This window comes from Acinonyx jubatus, chromosome D4, assembly GCF_027475565.1.
Source record: "Acinonyx jubatus isolate Ajub_Pintada_27869175 chromosome D4, VMU_Ajub_asm_v1.0, whole genome shotgun sequence".
In the NCBI taxonomy this organism is placed as follows: Eukaryota; Metazoa; Chordata; class Mammalia; order Carnivora; family Felidae; genus Acinonyx; species Acinonyx jubatus.
This window is the reverse complement of record NC_069391.1, coordinates 64,130,789-64,157,829: the sequence shown is the minus strand read 5'-3', so window position 1 is coordinate 64,157,829 and position 27,041 is coordinate 64,130,789. Positions and strand designations below refer to the sequence as shown.

The 27,041-nt window shown below is 38.7% G+C and overlaps 1 protein-coding gene across 6 annotated transcripts in view; it reads right to left on the bottom strand.

The window, feature by feature from the left end:
• The window catches only part of FANCC (FA complementation group C), a 265,807-nt gene that overhangs the window by 140,689 nt on the left and 98,077 nt on the right, over nt 1-27,041 (bottom strand). For all 6 annotated transcript variants that reach the window (XM_027048221.2, XM_027048218.2, XM_027048217.2 and 3 more), the window contains one exon: nt 22,063-22,157. In XM_027048221.2, coding sequence (XP_026904022.1) covers nt 22,063-22,157 — 95 coding nt within the window. The remainder of the gene's footprint in view (nt 1-22,062; nt 22,158-27,041) is intronic.

The window sequence follows — 27,041 nt, the reverse complement described above, 5'->3', positions numbered from 1 at the left end:
TAGTCAAATTCATAAAGACAGAAAGTAGAATGGTGGTTACCTGGAGCTGGGTGGGTGGGGAACGTGCTGTTATTATTCAACGGATATAAAGTTTCAGTTTTGCAAGATAAAAAATTTTCTGAAGAGGAATGGTAGTGATGGTTGCACACTGTAAGCATATTTATGCAACTGAAATGTACACTTGTTAAAATGGTAAACTTTGTTATGTGTATTTTACTACAATTTTTGCAAATTAAGTAAAAGAAAAAATAAAAAACATTCAACATTCATTTATCATAAAACTTTCAATAAGTTATAAATACAAGGGAATTCTCTCAAGTTGATGAAGAACATCTATGAAAAACTCACTGTTAAGGTCATGTTAATGCTAAAAGGCTGAATGCTTCCCCCTAAGATCAGGAAACAGGCCAGGTGTCTACTCTCAAAGTATGTATTCAACATCATACCGAAGGATTTTTCAAGTTCAATTACTTAAGAAAAAAATTAAGGGCATATAGACGGGGAAGTAAAAATTAAAATATGACTATCTATGTACAAAATCTTGAAAAGTCTATGAAAAGCTGGTAAGTTTAGCCAGGCCCCAGGATACTAAATCAATAAACAAAAGTATATTTCTATGTACTGGCCACAGAAAACTGTAAAATAAAATAAATAAGCATCCAAAAATATAAAACACTTAGATATAAATTTAACAAAATATGTGCAAGAAATGTACAGTATAGACTTCCAGGAAAGATGGCACCTAGATAACACCCATGTCTGTGTAATTAACCCAGAAGGCAACCCAAAGACTGGCAGAACACTCTCCACAGCTAAATGTAGTGAAGAAGCCATATTGAAGAGGGTAGGAAGAGCAGAGAAGCAGTTAGGTTAGGAGACAAAGATACACATGGGATGTCTGCAGGAGGGACACAATGGGCACAGAGTGGGGAGAGGAGCAGATCCCCATGCCAAGAATAGCAGGCAAAGGGGTCCCACACGGGAAAGACGAATCCCTGTATCATTTGGCTTTGAAAACCAGAGGGGCTTAACAAGCAGTGGGACTTAACAGCTGAACTTTAAAATTCACTAGGTTTGACTCTGGGAGATCCAGGAGGGCAGAGTTCTTGCTTAAAGAGATAGTACAACAAACATCCCCACTGAAATACGGCATAGAAGCAGCAGTTTGAAAAATACATGGAGTATACAGGAAGGAGATTTATTTACCAATCTTGAAGTGTGTACTGGAGGGCAGGGATCTTTGAAAGACCTGTGCAAGAATAAAAGAGCTAGTGGGTACCATTTCCCTGGCCTGCCCCCAGTCTAGATATATGGAAACCTGTGAGAACCAGCACAGCACCAACACTCTCTACCTAGCTTGCTAACAGTGAGCCCAGTCCCCATACTCCTCTTTGGACTTTTTCCATTGTGGCCATAGCAAGAGTTTTTCTTAGTGACTGCAGGTCCCCTACCCCCACAGTGGACCATCACGACCTTGTTGATACCACCCCCCTCCCCCACCCCCACCACCACATTCTCCTATGAACCCACTCACTCCAACCTGCCAGGCCTTGGCAGGATCTTTCCCAGGCAGCTGTAGGTCCCCTCCCGCAATAAACCAGACTGACCTTGCTGGCACCTAATATTCTGTCCCTGTGTTTTCCTATGAACCTGCACCAATATACCCTTGGCCAGAGCCTATCCAAGGCAGTGACACAAGCCTGGCAGTGATCAAGCAGTGGCCAGCACCACCACAAAGTGACTCCTGTTCCAAGAAGAGGGGAAAATAATAACACACACCAGTCCAACTGCAGTCCAGGAGTGGGCTGGAGGCAGGTATCAGATCTGACTGTAGGCTCTGCCTGCCAATGAAAGCTTTTCAAAGGACAACACAGGGGGGCACCTGTGTGGTTCATTCAGTTAAGCATCAGACTCCAGCTCACGTCATGATCTGACAGTTCGTGGGTTCCAGCCCTGCATCGGGCTCTGTGCTGACAGATCAGAGCCTGGAGTCTGCTTCGGTTTCTCTGTCTCCCCCCCACCCCTCTCTCTGCCCTCCCCTGCTTGCACTCTCTTTCTCAAAAATAAATAAATAAACATTTGAAAAAAGAAAATAAGGACAACACAGGGAGAGCACCCTGCAGTTTGCATCTCTGACAAATACATAGTATGATTAAACTCAAGCCCAAGGCAACCCCAGACTGGCCATTAACACAAGGATCAAACCCTGCCCACAACAGGCAAAGAGAGCTGCTGCAGATGACTGGAATGAAGGCAAATAAATGCAGCTCAGCCAAAACAATAGGGTGCATGCAACACACATAGCATATACCCCTGAAACGCCAGGTTCTGGTAAACAGGGAACAATGCATTGCAGGGCATTACAGGACCTCTTCTTCATCATAAGGTTGCTACTTTCAAGAACAGAAGACATAGAAACAGAGAGTTAAACAGAAAGAGGAGACAGAGGAATATGTCACAAATGAAAAAAAAAAGACAAAAATCGTAAGAAACCTAAATGAAATGGAAATAAGTGCCTGAGATGGAAAAATGCCTGATAGAGAATTTAAACAAATAGTCATAAAGATACTCACTGGATTTGACAAAAGAGTGGAGGACCTAAGGAAGACCTTTAACAAAGAGACTAAAAACATGAAAAAGAACCAATCATAGATGAAGAACTAAATAACTGAAATTAAACATAGACTGGATAGAATAAATAGTAGACTAAATGAAGCAGAGGAACAAATCTGTCACATGGAGGACGGAAAACTGGAAAGCAATCAAGCTGAATAGGAGCTAGAAAAAAATAATAATAAATAACAACAGACAAGGAGAATTCAGAGATACCACCAAATGTATTAACATTTCAATTACAGGGATCCTTAAAGGAGAAAAGAGAGAAAGGGTGCATAAAATATATTTCAAGAAATAATAGCTAAAGACTTCTCAAATCTGGGGAAAGAAAAAGAAATCTAGATCTGGATACACAGAGAACCCCTAACAAAATCAACCAAAGAAGGTCCATATCAAGACACACAGTAATTAAAATGGCAAAAAGTAGTGACAAAGAGAATTTTAAAAGAAGCATAAAGAAAGTTACATACAAGAGAAACTCCATAAGACCATCAGCTGGTTCTTCAGCAGAAATGTTGCAAGACAGAACAAAGTGACATGATTTATTCAAAATCCTGAAAAAAAACCCCTGCAACTAAGAATACTCTATCCGGCAAGCCTGTCATTCAGAAAAGGAGTGATAAAGAGTTCACCGGACAAAAATTGTTAAAGAAATTCATGACCATTAAACTAGCCCTACAGAAATGTTAAAAGGGACTCTTTGAGTGGGGAAAAAAGACCATAAGTAGGAGTAAGAAGAATAGAAAGCACAAAACCAGTAAAATCAAGTATGTATATAAAAATCAGTGAAAGGATTCACATAATAAAAAGATGTAAAATATGACACCATATACCTAAAACGTGGAGTGTGGGAGGAGCAAAGAATAGATTCAAACTTAAGCTACCATCAACTTAATATAAACTGTTATTTGCATAAGAGGTTTTGATATAAAAACTTAATGGTAACCACAAATCAAACACTGGTAATAGCCAGCAAACCATGAGAGAAGAGAGCAAGAGAAGAAAGGTACAGAGAAGAACTACAAAACAAAAACAAAAACAAAAAAACCCCTAAACAAGTAACAAAATGTCAATAGCTACATACCTATCAATAATTACTTGAATGTAAATGGATTAAATGCTCCAATCAAAAGACACAGACTGACAGAATGGATAAAAATCAAGACATGTCTATATACTCCCTTTATTTTTTTCTAATACTTAAAAAAAAATTTAATGTTTATTTTTGATAGAGACAGAGAGAGTATAGTGGGGGAAGGGCAGAGAGAGCGGGAGACAAAGAATCCGAAGCAGGCTCCAGCTGAGCGTCAGCACAGAGCCCAACACGGGCTCGAACTCACAAACTGCAAGATCATGATCTGAGCTGAAGTTGGACGCTTAATCAACTGAGCTACCCAGGCACCTCTACACTGTCTTTATAAGAGACTCCTTTCAGACTTAAAGACACATACAGATTGAAAGCAAGGGGATAGACAAGATTAGAGATAGAGATAGAGATAGAGATAGAGATAGAGATAGAGATAGAGAGATAGAGACAGAGACAGAGACAGAAAATATATATAGCCACCTAGGTGGCTCAGTGAGTTAAGTGTCCGACTCTTGATTTGGGCTCAGGTCACGATCTCACAGGTTCATGGGATCGAGCCTGCATTGCGCTCCATGCTGACAATGGGCCTGCTTGGGATTCTCTCTCCCCTCTCTCTCCCCATGCTGGTGGCTCTCCTTTTCCCTCAAAATAAACACTTAAAAAAAAAAAAGAATATACTTATGATGAGCACTGAGTAATGCATATAATTGTTGAATCACTATATTGTACACTTGACACTAATAGAACACTGTATGTTAACTACACTGAAATTAGAAAATAATAATACATTTTTTTAATTAAAAAAGACATACTATAAGCTACAAAATACTGATGAGAGAAATTAAAGAAAGACAAATAGACAGCTATAGTATGCTCCTCTGTTGAAACACTTAATATTAAGATGTCAATTCTCCTCAAATTGATTTATAGATTCCAATCAGAATCTTCTGAAGCATTTTTGAAAAAATTGTTAATAAATATATCTGAAATAACTAGATATCAATTTAGAAAACAAATCTCTACCCCTACCTCACATCCATATGAAAAAGTTAACTTGGGGCACCTGGGTGGCTCAGTTGGTTAAGCATACAACTTCAGTTCAGGTCATGATCTCACAGTTCATGAGTTTGAGCCCCACATTGGGCTCTATGCTGACAGCTCAGAGTCTGGACCCTGCTTCAGATCCTGTTTCACTCTCTCTCTGCCTTTCCCTTGCTCATGCTCTGTTTCTCTCAAAAAAATAAATAAAACATTAAAAAAAATTTTTTAAGTTAACTCAAAGTAGATTATATATCTAAATATAAATAAAAGCTAACACTATAAAACTTTTGGAAGAAAACAAGAGAAAAATCTTTATAAACTTAGTACAGGCTAAAATTTCTGAGGACACAAAAAGTTAAGATTCATAAAAAAAATAGACAAATATAGATTTCACCAAGATTTAAAACTTATGGACTTTGTAGTGTATTAATAAGAAAATGAAAAGGCAAGCCACAGATGAAGTGAATATTCTTTTTCTCTCGTGTATATATCTATATATATATGAGACATATATGTCTATACATATATATACATATGTATATGTTTATACACATAGATATGTCTATACATATATATACACACATAGATATGCCTATATATATATCTGACAAAGAAACAGTATCTAAAATATTTTTTCAAAAGCTCAGTCATTTGGGCCCCCAGCTCTTTGATTTCGGTTCAGATCATGATCTTACAGGTTCGTGGGATCAAGCCCTGAGTCGGTCTTCATGCTGATGGTGCACAGCCTGCTTGGGATTTTCTCTCTCTCTCTCCCCCCTCTCTTTCTCTGCCTCTCCCCATGCTGGTGCACTCTCTCTCTCTCACTCTTTCTCTCTCTCTCAAAATAAATTAAAATAAACATTAAAAAAATAAATAAATAAAAGCACGCTGAGGTGCCTGGGTGGCTCAGTCAGTTAAACAACCAACTCTTTTAGGCTCAGGTCATGATCTTGCGGTTGTGAGATGAGCCTCGCATTGGGCTCCACACTGAATGTAGAGCCTGCTTGAGTTTCATTTTCTCTGAACAAACAAAACAAACAAACATTTTTTTAAAGCATGCTTACACTTAAGGCAATTTTTTCTTAGGCAAAATATTTGAATAGACGCTTCACAAAAGAATCATGTGCACATGAAAAGATGTTTTAACATCAAGTCATCAGGGAAATGCATATTACAAGCACAAAAGGAGACCACTATACAACCATGACAATGACTAAAACAAACACAAACGGAGTATACTGTGTTGCTGAGTATATTAAGTATACATATACTAAGTGTATGTTGAATATGTGGAGCTATTGGAACTCTCATGCAGTGCTGGAAAAAGAATGTGAACCATGTGGCAGTTTCTTATGCCATTATATATATGTGTATCACACACAATCCAGCAATTCCAATCCTAAGCATTTATCCATGAGAAATTAAAACATGACTATGCAACACTTATACAAGTATGTTCATAGCACCTTATTCATAATAGCCAAAAATTAGAAACAATCCAAACTGCTATCAACACATAAATGGATAAACAAAATGGTGTACTGATACGAGGGAATACTAGACAATAAAAAGGAATCAACTACTCAGATAAACTACAACATGGAAAAAATCTGAAAAACATTATGCTGAATGAAAGAAGCCAGACAAAAGAATAAATACTGTATTACTCTGTTTATATGAAATAATAGGAAAAAAGCAAATCTGTGGTGATAGAAAAAAGATCAGTAATTGACTAAGGCCAGGGTTGAAGAGTGTTTGATTGTAAATGGGCAATAGAGAATTTTTTGTGATGACAGAAATGTTTTATTTCTTGATTGTGGTGGTGGTCAGAGGGATGTATATACATTTATAAAAACTACCAAACTGTATATTTTAAAAGGATACATTTTATTGTATGTAAAGTTTGCCACAATGTCAATTTTTAAGATAATATTATAACCACAATAATACATTATCATAATTCAATGAAATAAAAGCAACAAATTAAAAGAAATATTAAAAGGAAAAATCCACCCATATCCCACTATCCTTACAAAGCTTTTTCATTTCTGCTTGTAATCTTAGTCAATGCATATATATTTTGCACAGCTATTATTGTTTTGTATAAATAATTTGACATCCAACATTTAATTTTACAATACACATTTTTCACATTATTTCTTAGGCTATACAAAATGACAACATAGTATTTCTTCAAAAGATATGCTATAATTTAGTTATCCACTAATCTTTAGACATGTACATTGCTTCTCATTTTTTTCCAAATATAAAAATTATTAAAATGAACATCATGTATAAACTTCTTTTCTTAATTTGCATACTGTTTGGGATAAACTCCCAGGAGTCATGGCTAACTTTTTTTTCTTTTTCACTTGTCAAATTTTGTATTACTTGGCTAGGGCTGCTGTAACAAAATACCACAAACTGAGTGGCTTAAACCACAGAAATTTATTGTCTCACAGTTCTGGATGCTAGAGTTCTGAGATCAAGGTGACATCAATGTTGGTAGTTTCCTGACAATTTTTGGCATTCCTTGGCTGGCACCCCAATCTCTGTTTTCATATCACATGGCATTCTGCCTTTGTGCATGTCTGTGTCCAAATTTTCCCTTCTTATAAGGACACCAGTCACACTGGATTAGGGGCCCACCCTACTTCAGCTGACTTCATCTTAACTAATCAATTCACCTGCAAAGATCTTATTTACAAAGATCACATTCTAAGGTTCTGAGATTTAAGACTTGAATGTACATGAATTTTGGGGGAACACAATTCAACCCAAAACAGAAGTTATACTTGTTACTAAAAACTCAAAAAGCAGAAAAAAATATAACAAAACAGTAAAGGCTCTTCTCAGTCTCTACTTTCCACATGAGTAATCGCTATTAACCCCTTAACTATTCAAACATTTGAAGACCAACTTGGCCTCTCATAAACAGCATTTGGTGTTACTGATGTACCAAAGACTAAATCCAGCATGAATTTTTTTTTATATTTTTTTTTAATGTTTACTTATTTCTAAGAGAGACAGAGCACGAATGATGGATGGGGAGAGAGGGAGAGAGAGAGACACAGAATCAGAAGCTGGCTTCAGGCTCCAAGCTATCAGCACAGAGCCCGACATGGGGCTTGAACTCACAAACTGTGAGATCATGACCTGAGCTGAAGTCAGACACTTAACTGACTGAGCCACCCAGGCACCCCCCAGCATGAAATTTTAGTTCACTATAAATGGTAAACGGGTGATTTTTGAACACCTAAACATTTGAACTTTCTTTTTTCTCACTTGAAGGATCTCTGCAGGGTCCCTAAGACATCTCAGAATCATAGAATCATAGATTCCAGAGCTAAAAAGCCTTAGAGATAGGCTGGCTTAAGTTTAGGTGGCGGCAATATATTTTTTGAGTGGCTTTAGAGTCAGACCTAGCTCCAAAATGGTCTGCCACTCATTAGCCAGTAAGTTACTTCTCTAAATCTAAACTGTCTTGTCTATAACAAAGGGTAATGATACCGGTCTTCATGGAGTTGTGAACATTTAGTAACATAATGCATCTAAAACACATACTAAACACTCAATTAACAGTAACACTATCCATTAAAGTTTCTTAAAAAAATTTTAAATTGTGATAAAAAACACGTAACATGAAATTTACCATCTTAACCATTTTCAAATATGTAGTTCAACAGTGTTAAGTATATTCACATTATTGTGCAACAGATCTCCAGAACTTTTCTTCTTGCAAAACTAAATTCTATACCCATTAAGCAAATCCCTTTTCCCTTTTCCTCCATCCCGTTTCCATGAATTTGACTACGTTAGAAACTCCCATGTTCTACTCTGTTTCCATCCATTTGACTACTTTAGATATACCCCCATGTAAGTAGAATCATGTAGTATTCTCCTTTTTTAAGATATGGAAACAAGGTATATAATTTATGTAATATTTCACTAGCAGAGCCAGAAGAGATCTGGATTTCCTGATTCTTAAAAGAGTGACTCATGTGAGGTTATTTTTTAGTTCCAGTTGAGCTACAAAAGCTGCCTGATAGCCAGCATTTTTATAAGTCCTGCTTATGTCTACCATTGAGTGAAGGACTACTTAAACCACAAAGCCTTTAAAATACCTGGAAATCAAGATTTATGGATTTAAATATGCCTGGTTCTTTTGCTATGCTGCTAATTTATAGAAACTCCAATGTTGTCAATATTAAACAGAACCAGATCTGATAGGAACAACAGTCAAACTAAGATAAAGTGTAACAATCTCTAGGTCAAAGAGAGTAAGCCAGTTATAGTTACCAGCTTACAATGCCTGGATCTTGGGAGGGATAGATGTCAGCCTCCTAAAGAAATGCACATGTGGTCTGGGAAACAACTGAACTTCAAAACAGATGTACAGATCATGTCGCCACATGTAGTACAGACATCCACATGGCCCTCAATGGTGGCTATTCACTAAGAAATAACTCTACTATAGACATTACTGTTTAAATTTACTTTTCATAGGGATTTATCCCAAAACAGTCCAAGGAGCACTATCCAGAAAATTTAGATTGAAACACAGTGAGCCTATGTCTTAGAAACATATATTACACCTGTAACACACAGACCTAAAAATTCCCCTTTTCCTCCAGACTGAGGTTGGGGCACAACAGGAGAACTGGGTGAGGGGGTTGTAATAGGGAGAAGGCTGGGAGTTACAGAAGGGGATCTGGTCAATGTTCTATTAACCAAGCCAGTCAATTAAAGTTATAGTTTAATGGAAAAGCCAACATGATCATAAAACAAAAATAAAACAAAATAAACAGAAAACATAAAACAGGTCATCCGGAGAACATCACCAAACATCTCAAACATCCTGTTCCTAATTGGCAATAAATGTCTTGATCTGGCCTATTTGAGCAGCAGCAACTTACTAAAAAACAATCTGCTACAATTTAGAATTAGAAATCCACCTAAATGAAATGAGAAAGAAAAACCTAGCCAAGAACACAAATGGTATCTCATTTTGCCCTCTCAGAGGAAGCAAATTTTTATTCCAGGAAGTTCAGTGTCTTCACATTAATGATTCAGGAGACAGTTACCACTCCCTAAAACACACAAAGATAAACATTGACAATTCAACTTCGTGTGTGTGTGGAATGAACAGCTGATCACATCGAATGGATGTAAAATACTTGGGAATAACAATAGCAGGGTTTGCACATTTTCCAGAATGCTGCAAGATGCTAAATACCATATTTATATTGCAAAACCATGGAATGCTGAGGAAACTTTATCAGACTAAATAAGAACATGATATTTAATAAGGCAGATGCTATTTCATGGAGTTACTGAAGTACCTGCTGCTAGTACCTACTACTAGATATCACTGCCCTAACACAGTATGGCAGACAGCTTCAGTGGTTTCCAAAAGCCTTGGGGAAAACACACTTACAAAGCTGTAAAGAAATTTTCCACGCTTTCCCTTTTTCAGTTGCATGTTCCCAGCCAGTTCTATTGAATAACAGACAGGAAAAGGAAGAGGACTCAATTTGTATTACAGTCTCTGCACTATGTAAGTCCCAAGAGGTAAAGGGAAACCAAATGACAGTGAGGAAGGCAAGAGAGAAAACAGGGTCTCTGCATGCCATGGTCCTGGAAGATGGTGCAGGACAGGAATATGCAACAGCTGCTGGGCTACCAGATCTCCTCCTCCTCCCCTTGTACATTCTTAGTTGGCTTATTTTAGGGATTCTGCCACATCTTTCCCTTATATTTCTCAGTGAATGGTCATACCATCCACCATGATGTTCAAGTCAAAAACCTAGGAGTTCTCTGTTAGATTAGAGGGAAACAAATTGCCCATCCTCATGTTTCCAGAGAAGAAAGAATGTCCACCTCACTCCTTAGGTGCAAAAAGCTTTAGGAACAGTTTGGGTATCTGCGAAGGATGTTGTGATATCACATCCATATCATTCTTAGCCATCTCTGCCTTGCCCAAGGTCACACCTCCTTCCCACAATGGCCATATTCGAATGATTGATGGAAGCAGAGGCATTAAGGCCCAGCCCTCCTGTCCCAAAAGCAGGCAAGCTCTGAAGGGTCTCCTATCTCTGTCCCTGTAGGCACAGGAGAGGTCTCCACTGAGACTGCACTATAGCTGAATTTTTTTCCTCTGCACAATCCTGCATCCCTCCTTTCCCCTCCACAGCTATTACCCCCTGCACTCTCCATCTCAAGGCCAGATTTCCAGAAAGCCCAACCTATGACATCATCTCTCAGTCCTGTCACTCTCTTCTCCCCAAAAGAACTGAACTAGTTGGTCAATTTGGGAGAAGAAACTAAAAATGCCCAGCACCACACATTCCTCTCCCGACTCTGTCCTTCCAACTTGCCTTACCTGCAAAAAGTATGTGTTCTGGTCTACTGCTGCCCTATTGTGGTCCATCTTAGCTGTGACTAGCTGACTTGGCTACCATAGGTAGATGGGCCCGACTGAACCATAGACATAAGCTACATTCTTAAATCTGTTTTAAGAGTTAAGGGACTAATGTTTCATAACCAACTACCTAACTCTGATGTATCTCAACTAGTTCCTAACTCAGAAGATGGAAGTGTTATTTATTACTCCCCTAAAATCTCAACATTATCCTTAATTGCTCCTCTATCCATTCCTTAACAACCAATCAGTACCAAGTCCTGCCCTCCTATACTCTCAAATGTATTTTCAGCATTTAAGTCACTATCTAATTCATATTCATATAAGTGTCCCTCACTCCCAATTTAAACCCCTCCAATTAAAATCCTTGCTTCCCAGATTAAGGACAGACATTCTTTACTGTGGGCCACTTGAGCCCTCAGGATCTAGCCCTCTCATGCCTAGTCAGTATATGACACATGGGATAGCCCGTTCTTATCATTACCAGGAAGACCTTTTCTAGCTTTTTCTTTGCCGCCTCTCCTACATGCATCTCATATCACTTTCAGTTCTTCCAGTTCCGTGTATGCCCCTGGCCTCAACTGTCTTCTTCTGAAAGCCTTCCTGGCCAGCCCTATAAACCTCCCTAACTCCCAACAAGGCTTTTTCCCCTTTGCTCTGGGCTACCACAGTACCTTCTATATGCTGTTCGTCTACTCCTTCACTTGTTACATTACAACAAAACCACATGATCTTTCAAGGCAAGGCCTTCATATCCCCCAATATCTGCTTGTACACAGTAGGCACTCAGGATATATTTATGGAATAAATGAATGAAGGATTGCAAAGACTAGAGGAGAGCAAGGGAGAAAACAGGGAAGCATATGAATCACAACAAATGCCCCTCTCCCAATGCCACAGTTAAAATACTTTCAGTAGCTCCTTCCATTGCCCTATGCTAATTTATGAACGAGCTCACAAACTGGCATTCATGGCCTTCCAAAATTTTTCCCAAACTGTTTTTTTTCTAACCTTAATTTCTGCTTTTCTCCCTAAGCTTTTTTTTCTTCCCAAGCTTAAATGGAATAATCATTCTTTTTTTACTATACCCAACCTTCTGTCTGTTCACTATCTTCTTTCCAAGTGGAACCCCACCACCACTAGCATTTACCATCTAAAATCATACTCATTTATTCACTTATTCAGCAAATAATCACTGAATATTTACTATGTGGCAGATACTGTTCTACAATTTTAGAACAAAGTCTCTACTCACATGGGCCTTGTAACCTAGTTGGGAGAGAAACCTGGACTTGTACAAGGCTCTGGCATCTGTGGGTATCTGCTTAAGTCAGCGTTTTCCAGGTGCCTCTGCTGTGGGGCTGAAGCCAGTTCACAGGCTCCAGCCAGGTGTTCCACAGCCCAAACTGGGGTCTGTCTGTCCTATTATCTGATACAAAAGTGGATGAGAGTCCACTTGGGTCCCTTGGCATATGCTACTGGATCTCACAGCTCCCACACAGGCATTTCTGTTCACGGAAAAATGTCGAATTTTAAATGATTAGCAGGAACAAAAATGAGAACATCTTATGCTGCCATGATGCTGCCATCTTCTCCCAGGATGACTTCTTTAACACACATCTTCATAATCAGTGGTGGTGGAAAACAACTCTGAGCCAAGTATGAATTAAAGCAACTTTTAAGCAACTGTAAATATTTTGTCAAATTCACTATTTATTCATAGTATCCTTTGAGGAAATAAGATTTTTTTTTCTTTTACAACTGCGTACACATATACCTGAGTTTCGAAACCCTTCAAAAAAATAGTTTATGAAGACCCCAAACAAGTCTGTTTTCTACATTAGGATGTTGTTGGCTGCTAGAGAAAAACAAAACAAAACAAACCTCTAAACCAAACTGGCTTCGACAGGAAAGGGAATGTATTAGAGCACTGAAGTCCAGGAGTGGCTTGGTCCTGGGCCCAAACAAAACCAACCCGAACGTGACCCTCTTTCTCCTTTTTTCAGCTGTGTTTCCTCAGGACTAACTCTTTTCCTAGGCAGGCTCTGTCCTCATGGTCCCACAATGACTGACAGCAACTTCAGGGACTATGTGCTACCTAATTCATGTTCAACAGGAAAGATAAAATCTACTTCCCCAACCACTGAAACAAAAGGTGTAGGACTGACTTTCCAATGTGGGCTATAAGTCCATCTTGATCAATCACTGTGGCCAGGGAAAGGGGAAGGGTGGTCTTGGTTAAGCAAGGTAAGACTAACCTTAAGACCTTGGTGCAGTAAGTCTCACCTCAGATGCACAGTGCACAGCTGAGAAATGCAGGGTACTATAAGAAGGTAAGAAAGGAGGGGCGCCTGGGTGGCTCAGTTGGTTGGGCGTCTGACTTTAGCTCAGGTCATGATCTCACAGTCCGTGAGTTCAAGCCCTGCGTCAGGCTCTGTGCTGACAGCTCGGAGCCTGGAGCCTGTTTCAGATTTTGTGTCTCCCTCTCTCTCTGCCCCTCCCCTGCTCATGCTCTGTCTCTCTCTGTCTCAAAAATAAATAAAAACAGGGGCGCCTGGGTGGCGCAGTCGGTTAAGCGTCCGACTGCAGCCAGGTCACGATCTCGCGGTCAGGTCACGATCTCGCGGTCCGTGAGTTCGAGCCCCGCGTCGGGCTCTGGGCTGATGGCTCAGAGCCTGGAGCCTGTTTCCGATTCTGTGTCTCCCTCTCTCTCTGCCCCTCCCCCGTTCATGCTCTATCTCTCTCTGTCCCAAAAATAAATAAACGTTGAAAAAAAAATTAAAAAAAAAATAAATAAAAACATTAAAAAAAAAAAGAAGGTAAGAAAGGACAGAGATAGATACTGGGAAAGCAATTAATTACTGTCCACTGTATGTGTGAATACAAAAATTCAAAGAAAAAGATACTAGTTCTGTGTTTGTTACTTTGAAAGTAAAACCAAAACAAAAGAGATCACAGTCATACAGATTGCCAATGTTTTTCCAGAGTAGAGGTGTGGAAGAGAAATCTCCAGCATCTCCAGCCTTGTCCCTGAATTTTACCTTGCCTCTATTGTCTTACTAACTGCCCTCAAGAAATACGATATTTTCCCTTTTAAATTACCATTTAAAACTTGGGCAATAATTCTTTCCCTAGGTTTCAACATCTGAACTGAGCCAGGCTAGCATTTTCAAATCCCAAACAACACGAAAATGAATAATAATAGAAATTATCTACAGTGTAGACACAATCACGTTTCCCAAGTACCAGTGTCTGTCCCCTGGCTGGCCAGTCCCAAGTGCACTTGTTCCAAACCTACTTTCTCCTCTAAGCCCCTTACCTGTCTTGCAACTTGCTATATACAATACCAACATCTCTGAAACCACTAGTTTTCTAAAAAGTCAGGACTGTAGAATGCCTTGACAATGATGTGTTACACCAAAAATAACAAAACATACAATTTGGGGTTCACTCAAAAACCACTGTTTATTAGATTCCAATACAGAGAAAACCCTCAGAGGAGGGTTTAGCCTTTTTGGCTAATTGGATGAGATACCCACACACATTAGGGAGAATGATCTACTTTACTCAATCTATTTAAATGTTAATCACATTCAAAAATACATCACAGAAAAACCCAGAATAATGTCTGATGAAATATCTGGGTACCCCATGGCCCAGTCACGTTGACACAAAATTAATCATCACAGATCAATGAGACCAATGGAGAGATTTAGAATATGTGCAAATACAAAGATGCTTGACTTATGACAAAGGTAGCACCATCGACCGGCAAGGAAAGAACTCAATAATGGTGTTGGGACAGTGGGTATCTGTGTGGAAGCAAAGTGAAAATGGATGCCTATTTAGACCATACAAAGGAACAGTTACAGGTGGACCACAGACCTAAATGGGAAAGGCAAATCAATACACTTTTAGAAAATAATATGGAAGGTCTTCATGACCTTGCAGTGGGGAAAATTTTCTTAAGCAAAATACAAAATTATTAACCACAAAGGGAAAGATTGATAAATTTGACTACAATAAAATTTAAAATGTCTTCCTTAAAAGAAAATAAAGAAATGTAAACACAAACCACAAGGTGGAAAAAAATAGCCACAATATATATAAATTAAAAAAGTGCTTAGATTCAGTACACCTACAGGAATTTCTACAAATCAGTAAGAAAGACAACCAAGTAGAAAAGTTATTAAGAAATCGGAACAGGAATTCCACAAACATGTGCTCAACTTCAGGGAAATACTTCAGGGAAATATTAAAACCATAACAGACACTACCACATGCATCTACTAGAATAACTGAACTTTAACAGTCTGACAATGCCAAGTGACCAGGAAGCTACGGAACTCTTACACATTCATCATAGGAATTTAAACTGGTATCACCACTGTGGAAAACAACTTAGTATGAGCTAATACAATTAAAGATATACATATTAAATAACCTACAATTCCATTTTTTTTTTGCATGCTCTTTATTTTGACACAACAGGGCATGTGCAAGGCATGTTCACCAGTATTTGTTTGAAGTTATGTACAAAACACATCCTTTCCTTCTCCAGCTGCTCTTCTTTTCCTCTGTAGTTTTTTATAAAATACATGCTTTGTGGGGTGCCTAGGAGGCTCAGTCGGTTAAACATCTGGCTCTTGATTTCAGCTCAGGTCATGATCTCATGATCATAATCTCACAGTTGTGAGATCAAAGTCCACATTGGGCTCCATGTTGAGTGTGGAGTCTGCTTAAGATTCTCTCTCTCTGCCTGTCCCTCTGCCCCTCCCCCTGCTTGTGCATGCTCTCTCTCTCTCTCTCTCTCTCTCTCTAAAAAACAAAACAAAACAAAAAACAGGGGCACCTGGGTGGCTCACTTGGGTAAGCGCCGACTTTGGCTCAGATCATGATCTCATGGTTCATGGGTTTGAGCACTGCATCAGGCTCTGTGCTGAGAGCTCAGAGCCTGGAGCCTGCTTCAGATTCTGTGTCTCCTTCTCTCTCTGCTTCCCCCCCGCCCACCCCAGGCTTGTGCTCTCTGTGTGTGTGTCTCTCTCTCAAAAATAAATAAACATTTAAAAAAAATACATGCTTTGAAACTTGGATATACAGGAGAGAATATTACAGCAACTCTGTTCCTAATTCTCCCCAACCAGAAACAAATTCCCATCAAAGGCAGAATGGATAAACACACTATAGTACATTAATAAAATGGAATACTCTACAGTAGTGAAAATGAACAAGTGACAAATACATCCAAGATCATGGGTGAACCCTACAAACATCATACTGAACAAAGTAAGTTAAGCACAGAACAATATATTACATATTATTTCATTTATATCAAGTTAAAATCTTAAGCCAAACTCCATAATTAAGTGGTAAAACCATAAAGCAATGTAAATAAAAGCTAGACTAGTGGTTACCACCAGAGGGGGAGAGAGGAGCACAGAAGCAGGAAGGAGCACCTGGGAGCAGGGAGCTTATAAAAGGCAGGTAATGCTCTATTTCCTGACCTAGGCGGTAGTTATAAAGGTATTTATTCTGCAATGATTTTTAAGCTTGGCATTTATGCTTGATGCACTTTTCTGCACATGTGTTAGATTTCAAAATTCAAAAGTTATGTGGGGGCACCTGGGTGGCTCAGTTGGTTGAGTGTCCGACTTCGGCCTGGGTCATGATCTCCCCATTCATCAGTTCGAGCCCCACGCTGGGCTCTGTGCTGACAGCTTGGAGCCTGGAGCCTACTTCAGATTCTGTGTCTCCCTCTTTATGCCCCTCCCCTGCTCATGCTCTGTCCCTCTCTGTCTCTCAAAAATAAATAAATGTTAAAAAAAAAATTAAAAGTTATGTGGGTTGTTTTTTTTGTTTGTTTGTTTGTTTGTTTTAAAAGGGATGAAGTAGAAGACTAAAGCAATACATGTAGCATCTGGATACTGCTTAGCATTACATTTTGAAAGGGAAAAAAGACAAAGTAAAACCCTTTTAACTGACCTTACCCCTGGTATTGTTGTTTTCTTCTCTTCAAAATAAAAATTACAGAGGTATGGTCTTGCCCAGAAAGGACAGGTATCTCCTAAATGTGGCAGGCCTGGAGATCTGCCCCTTGGGTTATAAACTCTCAGAACAGACTATCTTTAAATCCACTACTGTATCCTCAGCTTCTGTTATAGTGCCTGACAAACAGTAGGTGCTCAAAAAATATCTGTTCAATTGATTCACCAGTAAAACTAAGTTTTACAAGAATCAAGTATTCTGAAAAGATGTAAAAGAGTCCTGTGACTTCAACAAATCTCTAAATTTTAAGAATAGCCACTGAGGTAGTTATTTGATGGTACATTTGAGGTTACCAGTAAAACTTCAAAAAAAAAACACCCCACATTGTATTAATGTATTTCCAACATAACATGTTAACATATGCTAGCATATGGCCAGCAAGTAATTTTAATTTCATCTGTTCTTTTTTTTTTTTTTAAGATTTTATTGTTGTAAGTACAATATGGGGCTTGAAAGGACAACCCCAAGATAAGAGTCACACGCTCTACCAGCTAAGCCAGCCAGGCACCCCTTATTTCATCTCTGCTCTAAAAATACAACTTATACAACTCAATCTAACATTTTCAAATTTAATAATCTGAATTTTACTAAAGTTTAGAGTTTACGGAAGAAATTCTTACTTTTTGACTTAGGCTGTTTCAATCACACTTGTGATGCTCCAGGAATACAGAATGACCCAAGATTTTATTACCACAATTAGAACTGCTTAGCACATGTAGCGGGCATGAGATAAATGCTCACTGAGTGAACTAACAAATATTATTAAAATATGACTTAAAAACTGAGAATTAACTGAGGGTTGATGGGGAGTGGGGGGGTGGGTGATGGGCATTGAGGAGGGCACCTGTTGGGTGCTCCTGCACTGGATGTTGTATGGAAACCAATTTGACAATAAATTTCATATTAAAAAAAGAAAGCAAATAAAGGTATAGAAAATCAAAAAAATATATATGACTTGTATAATTTTCAGAAGGATATTGGATGACAAGTTACATATACTTAATGTATAATATGTCCTTCTAAAACTTTTAGGAAGAAAATGTCACTTCTAAGATAAATGTATATCCAAGACAAGTACAACTGATTCATAAACCAACAAACATCTTCTGTCTTACTGCAATTATGGCCAAAAAATATACAACTGTGTGGGTACTGATTTGTGATAGGTATATGCAATTAGCTTTAGACTGTTAAAAGTTAAACAGTATTATTCTTATACATGTTTTTATCAGGTAATATTACAGGCATGCCTAATACATTGAGGAGGGAAACTGTTTTCCCAGTTTCATATGCCCTCGACCCCTCCCTACTAGCATTTTCTCTTCAGGGTAAAGCATATTCAGGACTTCTCAATTTCAATAAAGTCAACTGTATGATCTGGTCTGGCTACCACCTCCTATCTCCCTCCTTCAGGGCTAAGTTTCTTCAAAAAGTAACCAAAGTTTATCATCTCCACTTCCTTACCTTACTACCTTCATTCCTCAAACTATAGCAATCTGGCAACTTCCTTGCACCTCCCACTCAACCCATTCCCACCCAGGTCATTCCTCCTAGAGGCTAAATCCAAGCACTGCTTTTCAATCCTTACCTTGCTTTATGCTCTAAGCTGCCCTGTCCAATACAGTGACCACTAGCCATACGTAGCTACTGAACACTTCAAATGTAGTAAGTACAAGGAAGGAAGGAGGTTTTTAATTTTTAAAATTTTAATTAAATTTAACTTTAAAAACTGACACTTGGTTCAGTCATAAGTTTCTCTGTAACAATTTAGGTATATGAACCTACTCTTTCAACTGTAAATTTTGTGAAACTGAAATACAGATCAAGAATTTCCAGGGAGGGGCACCTGGTGGCTCAGTAGGTTAAGTGTCCAACTCTTGATTTCAGCTCAGGTCATGATCTCACAGTGGTGGGATCAAGCCCCGTGTTGGGCTCTGTGCTGAGAGCTCAGAGCCTACATGGGATTCTCTCTCTCTCCCTCTCTCTCTCTCTGCCTCTCCCTCATGAGTACCAGTACTCATACTGGTACACTGTCTCTTGCAAAATAAATAAACATTAAAAAAACTTCCAGTGAAAATTAGGATGTAACATGTAGATGTAAAATATAAGTGTAACGCACACACTGGATTTCCATGACTTAGTGCAAAAAGATTATAAAATAATCTCGTTAATAATTTTTATAGATTATATGTTGAAATGATAGTATTTTGGAAATACTGAGTTGCATAAAATATTATTAAAATTAATTTCATTTATTTCTTTTTGTTTCTTAAAGCAGCTACTGGAAAATTTAAATTATCCATGTAGTATGTATTTTATTTGCATTGGACATTGCTGCACCATAGCATCAGATATGAATGACCACTCATTCCTTCTCAAAACACTGCTGCTTCTCTCCTCTACTTCTTTGACTCCCTGTTTTTAACCTACAGGGTAGCTTATTCTTCCACTCACTCCCTGAATGCCAGTGTCTCCCAGGGTTGTCCCAGGCCTTTTCCCTTTCCAACTGCCCTGGGCAACCTCACCCTCACCCAAGGCTCCACTGTTCCCATACCCTGAAGACTGTCAACCCTCTAAGTATAAATCAGCTCTTCTCCTAAGAAGGGTATGCTCGACTCCACCTACACTTAAGCAATCTGCACTTAGCCTGCCATTACACCTTTTGAATATTTACCTCATTCATATTATAAATCTGGCCCCTCTTCTCCATTTCATTCAGGGCTGCATGATTTCTCACTTGATCACTACTATAGCTTCCAAAATGCTATCCCTGCTCCTTCCAAATCAACTTGCCTTTGCTGTTAAGCTTCTAAAATTCACACCTGGCCAGATGATTTCTCTGTTTAAAATACTTTGGTTTCCCCACTGACTCAAAATAAAAGAAAAACTTATTATTATACATAAGGTTTCATGCTTCATCACCAGCCTTACAAAATCCCAAGCTCAAGCACATCTAAGTACCTGTAGTTCCCTGAATATGACTTTGGCTTTCTTGCCACCATCTTTGTGCATGCTCTTTCTGCTGACAAGAATATCCTTTCCTAAAGCTCTATTCCTGCTCTCCTAGTCATCCTTCAAAATTCAGTTGATATATTACCTCCTGCAGGACACATCTCCAAACCCCCAAGTCTGAGCAAGTGTCCTCTGTGTCACCATCACACCTATATATAACTCTGGTTACCAGTCTATGAATTCCCTGATGCAGCAGGAATTAAGTCTCATTTAACCTTCCTCTGCTATACTTTGATATGTACCTATTGATAAATGGATGCAGTATTAAAGGAAATCCACAGAATAAAATATAAGGTAAAAATTTTAAAATAGGCTAATAAAGTCATGAGTTTAAATGAAGAAAGTTAGTCCGATCACCCTAAAAACACTTTATTAGATGGCCTATTTCAGAACTTCATAAGCTAGCGAATACAAACATATATTCTAAATAATCATTGAAACATCAACTATAAAAGCAACAATTAAAAAGATTAAAGACTAAATACGTTATTCTGTTGATACAGCCTTGTTTTCCATAGCTTTTCTTCCCTAATTCTACTTAAATCACCTTTCTTCAGTTCTTTACAGTAACTTACCTTCCAGTTAAAGTCTGCACCCTTTCCTTCCCTGATCCAAACCTTTTCACTTCTGTCCCTTCAATTCTTCTTTCAATCTAACAGTAAAATACAAACACTGTCTTTGTCAGCTGAGTCGGCAATTTTGTATAAAACAAAGGAAGAGTAAAAAGCAGTGAATGGAATGATATCACCAGTCAGACTGATAGACAAAACCATATGCACCTGGGTGGGTGATTTCATAATACTAAGCAGCTAATCTGAACCATATGCATACTAAGTGGAGTCTGACAGGCATCAGCAAGTCCTTAGGGTTGTTACAGCAGGACAGTGGGGGGCATGAGAAAAAAATCAGGCAACTTGCTAGTGGTGAGGGCAGCCACAGCCCAGCCCTACAACATTCGCCAACTTGTGCCTGCCCTTCAAGAGACAGCGGAAACAGACAGGGGGGTGCAGGAAGCTGTCAGCTACATGCACTAGCACATTTGACTGACCGATTTGAAGGTGTAAGGAGCGGTAGCCAACAAGCACCAGGTGCTAGTCTGAGCACCCTAGCCTGGATACCAACTTCGGGACATAAAATAAAGGCAGCAACTGAATTTTCTGAATTTTTGTTTTACTACAGATTAGATTCCAAGAGACGCAGAGAAGTACTTAGAAATTATGTAAGTATTTAAACTAGGTTAGTAGAAAAAATAAATAAATAAATCAACTAGGTTAGTAGGGAAAAACAATTTTTGAAGTATACCAGTTGCTTAAAGGAAAGAGAGAACATTCTTTTAATTACCTGAAAGTAACTTTACAAAATCACACATTAGTTAGGTCTTCCAGGCAAGGGAAAGTTCACCTTAAAGTCCACTATCTTCTGGAATTAACAATCAAGCAAAAATGAAATCTCTTGAATAACTTTACACCCAGCAAGATAATGGGACAGTGAAGCCTGTATTTGAAAAATTTTCTAAAATGTCACAGAACTGCACTACTAAAGCAGCACATTTTTTTTTTAATTTTTTTTTTCAACGTTTTTTATTTATTTTTGGGACAGAGAGAGACAGAGCATGAACGGGGGAGGGGCAGAGAGAGAGGGAGACACAGAATCGGAAACAGGCTCCAGGCTCTGAGCCATCAGCCCAGAGCCCAACGCGGGGCTCGAACTCACGGACCGCGAGATCGTGACCTGGCTGAAGTCGGACGCTTAACCGACTGCGTCACCCAGGCGCCCCTAAAGCAGCACATTTAAACAATCAATTTAATGCAAAGCAGTGCAGGACAAGAGTTACTCTTACCCGTGTCCAGGAGTTCAGTTTCAGTTCTTCAGAATTCTGTGGTTCTTTATTAATCAGACAACATAAGCACCATAATAGAATTTTTTGGCTTTCATCTGCAAAAAGAAAAACTAAAATTAGGTTTTAGCAAATACAAAAAGATAATCAGTATAAAAAATTTTTAAACATTATACTAAAGGAAATATATTTATCATATTTTATGAAAATATCAAACTACTAAAGTTACTGAACAAGCATCCAGGACCATGTGTGAAACTTTACTTTGCAGGGGTTTTTTATTCTTGTGGTTTTGGGATCACTTATGCTTAGCCCTTGTGTGGTCAATCCCTTTCTGATAAAGTCAGAAAAGAATGATGGAAACAACTAAAAGAACTGGGCTTTTCTCAAGATCATTTCTTTCAAAGCATATTTCAAACCATTAGTAATTTCAACCTTTTTAAGGCAATACAACTGTTACAGATAGTAGTCTACATTTCTGTCTTACTCTTTTAATTTTCTAATTTCCCAAAATACCCTCACTTGTTAGAAAAAAATTTAACAAAATGATCATTTTAAAATATATTCTGTTTAGCACTAAATGGCTTGGATAAAATAGAAGCCTCTTACATGTTCCTCATTCTTTACTCTAAAATTGAAAATTTACCAAATATGTATTGAAAACACTGAACTTGGAAATCTTATACTTGGCAAGAATATCTACTCAGTGAGCCATTTTCTTTTTCCTCTTTTGGTAACTGAGTCCATTCCAATTGGAGATTTCACAACACAACTGGGAAGCAAGAATGATGCCTCAAATGGAAGATGTCAGTACCTAAACTAGAGCCAAGAAACTATGGCCTTTATAGGACAGCCATTGAGTAGAAGAAGCTGAGGAAACCAAGCACCTGGACTCAATCCGCTGCAGAATCACCTGCTGCCCTTGACCTTCTTACCTTCTGCAATCTCATAAACACAGCATTTGTAAGGGTTACATTAACAAGAAATAAGGAAAATACAAACTACAGCAAGCTACCTCTGTACTTTCAACCACACACCAAAGGACACTAAAAGTAATTTTTAAACCCATTTTTTTCGCCATGAACATCATAAGTTTGTGCTCTCCTGGTAATACCTCTGAACAAACTTTATCAGGCATTATTCTGAGGGACATTTTTCTTTTTCCTAGTTTTTATTAGCTCAAATACATCACTGGCTTGCCTATTTTAAGTTTATCTCACAAATCATGTAATTTAACTTTTGAAGGTCCTAGGATTCTTGAGGTTGAACCAATGTCACTGATTAAAACTGTGACTGTTGTACTTCCAATGCTTTAAATATCAGAATAAATTCTAATTATATTCATGTCACAGGGTATTGGGCAGATCCCATGATATGCTTACTACATAAGGCTTCCCCTGTTAGAAAAAATGCAACCCAGTGGGGAGCATTTCCAAAAAGCAGACACTCACCTCTAAGAGAGGAGGAGGAGAGAGAGGAGAAGGAGAAGACAAAGAAAGAAAATGTTATTTTATGGACCTTAAATCTAATAGAATCTAAAAATGGAAGTTTTCCCTAGGTGTTGAGTGAGTCTGCACATTTAGTTCAACAAATGTATCATTTTTTAATTTTTCTCTCAAAAAAACACAAAAACAAAAAAGAAAGAGAGAGAGCAGCCAGAGAAATGTTCACCCAATCTTTAGGAGGTGTCTTACTTTGCTCAAAGTACTGAAATTCACTGAAATGTACTGCTAATGAGTTTACTTTGCTTTAGGTATTTACAGGTAGGTGCAAGCCATCACTTGCTATTCCTGAGCGCCTCCAACACTCACTACAGGGGAGAAGGCATCTGTCAGGCTCCTCCCCTAGATCCAGAGTGGACATCCTGCAGGGCAGTTAAATGAGATGGGAAAATGCCTGGGATTCATCACGCAAGCAGTCACTGACAGCAGATCTTCGTGCAAATTTGGATTCTAAAAGAGTGGAAGGGAAAACAATATACCAACATACATTTGCCACCTAATATTTTATTTTACTTAAGTTTATTTATTTTGAGAGACACAGAGACAGCATGAGTGGGGGAGGGGCAGAGAGAGAATCCCAAGTAGGCTCCATGCTCTCAGCACAGAGCCCATGCAGGGCTTGACCTCACAAAACCGTGACCTGATCATGACCTGAGCCAAAACAGAGAGTTGGATGCTTATCCCGACTGAGCCACCCAGGCGCCCCTATTTTTTGATATCTTGAATTAAAATTCCAAATGAAAAGCTAAATTAATTCTGTAAACTTTATATCTGTAATTTAAAAGTGTGAAGGTAGCATTTTTAAGACAAATATTTATTATTTTAAGCTGCCAAGCTTGGGTGCAAATTGTTATATAGCAATAAATAGCAAATAGTGAGGTTATAACTGTTACATGCTTAATCATGAGGGCAGGACTAGAAACAACCGGCCAGAATTCCAAGAAGGTGAAATCTGTAATTTTATGCAGAGAACAACCCTGAATAAAAGGTGTACCCTCCCTTTCTATTATGTTTTTTCTGGTCTCTTTGTGGTGTCTTTATATTTCCAAATTTCCTCCTTCCTTATTGTCTTTATCTCTGATCCAATTCTCATTTAACATTACCAGAGGTTTACTTCTTTCTTTGATAGAAACTGTCACATTTCCTGTATTTAAAAAGTGATTTTGATAAAATTTAAAACCATAAGAAAAGATCCTTTCCTGGACAATGTCCAACTAGCAAAACAAAAGTAGCAACATAGGCAAGACTTGATTCATCATGGAGTTCTGTTGCCTGTCAGTCTCCACTAAGCTCAGAACCAAAGGCACACCTCAAACAGGAAGCTCAAAGTTCAAAACGTAACACAAGCTTTGAAACAAAAAGAGATGGAGAATTTGTTTCTGGTTGTCAGAGGGGCCCAATGTAATGAGGATAGGTGCTAAGGAAAGACCACAGACACTTACAAGTTTAAGGCCATAGGGATAAATCAGTCTAGCCTCCCACTTTTACAAATAAGGAATCTGAAACCTAGCAAGTCTGGCAGCTTGTCTCAGAAAAATCCCATCTCATTTACTGTCCCCTAAGAGTTGGCCCCAACTCAAACTCCTTTTTCTTTTAGCTCTTTGTTCATGGCTCCACAACACAAGCCATGCCTGAGTCAGGCTGATTCGCTGAGGTCTCTTTTCTGACTGGATGCTTCCAGTGGGCAGAAATTATGAGCCATGTTTTCCTAGGCCTGGCATATTGGGGAACAAAAAAAAAAAGCTTAGCAAATATCTGCCCAGTGAATATATACTTCATGTGAGGCTGGCTAGTGTTAAAGCCAGAACTAGACTACTTCAACCACAATGGTGTGATCCACAGGCCAGATCATCACAACAATGCAGGCTTTAGAGGGGTGGGATCCTGGCTTTTATCAGTTTTACATTATGGGGAAAGTGATTTACTTACTCTAACCCATAATTGCCTATCCTGCAAAACTATCAAGGACTCGGGGCACCTGGGTGGCTCAGTCGGTTAAGCATCTGACTCTTGATTTCGGTTCAGGTCATGATCCCATGGTTTCCTGAGTTCGAGAGCCACATTCAGCTCTGCGCTGACTCTGCAGAGCCTGCTTGAAATTCTCTGTGTCTGTCTGTCTGTCTGTCTGTCTCTCTCTGCCCCTCCCCACCTCACACTCTGTCTCAAAATAAATACACAAAACTATCAAGGACTCAGATCCACTCTGCAATCCACAGAGAACAGTGCCTAGCACAACATCAGCAATGCCTCTCATTCCACTTCTTTATTATATAGCACAAACTTTCCCACATCTTAACATTTCTGAATTAGAGTTGTATTCTACATTCACCATATACACTTAAAGGATGTAGTATTTATTTTTCTAAAAAGTGACTATTCAATGTGTGAAGTATCTCACAATGGATGGTGCCTTTAAATGGAGGAAAGTCAACAACTTCTTTTCCTTTCTCCTGCCATTAGTATCATTGGTCTAGCTCAGTGTTTTTCACATTTTTGGTCATGACCCATCCGGGGGGTTGTAAAAATAATTTGGGGTCATGAAAACTATTTTTAAAATAGTATAGTGAATGTGGCTACACAAAATCAAAACAAGCATCCTTTCATGAAATGTGTGTGTGTATACACGTCTGTGTGTATGTATGTATGCGTATATACATGTATACATGTACAGAAAATGTATTTCTGGTCAAGGATATTTGAGAAACACTGGCCTAGTTAAAATATATGAACTTAGGGCAGGTAGGTATGGCCCTGGTGGGCAAATACAGTGATGACTTGGCCATATTAGATCAAGAACTTCAACAAGCTGGGGAAGGGTAGGGGAGGAAGAGTCCACTCAAAGGGGAAGGGAAGCAAGAGGACTAAGTGGAGAGGAAGAGGGACAGATGAGGGTTGGGACAGAGTGAGTGAGTTTGTCTGTGTAGGGCATCCATGTATGTATGCTCCCGGGACCTAATGCAGCCCTGTCTCTTCCCCCCTGAGTTCATGCTTCTTGTAATTATTTATGATAGGCTAGGAAAGAGAAATTGTACAATTCTTTAAAATATCATAGGGTAATACTGACTTTGTTTTTTTATTCTCATCTCATTATATTATGCAATTAGTCTTTGACTTTAAACAATATGAAAAGTAAATATTAAACTAGCCAAGTCAAGGCAATAAACCTCAACTGTACACCTTCAGATGTGCCTCCTCCACCCTATTCTAGGCCCTAGGATGACAAAAAGAACTAAAACCACAGTTCCTGCTCTTGAGAGGCATTCAGTCTTCCAGGACATCAGACAGGCAAACCAATAATTACAAAACAGTATAGTAAGTTTTATGGTTAAGGGGGATGCTATCAGCTACGAAGAGACTTAAAGAAGCTCCTAAAGCAGCCCCAAGCAAAACTATTTCAAGGAAAGTTTAAGAGGACAGGAGATGAGAACAGAGCTCCAAACAAAGGAATCACATGTTGCAGGCCCTGATATCATGTGCTTT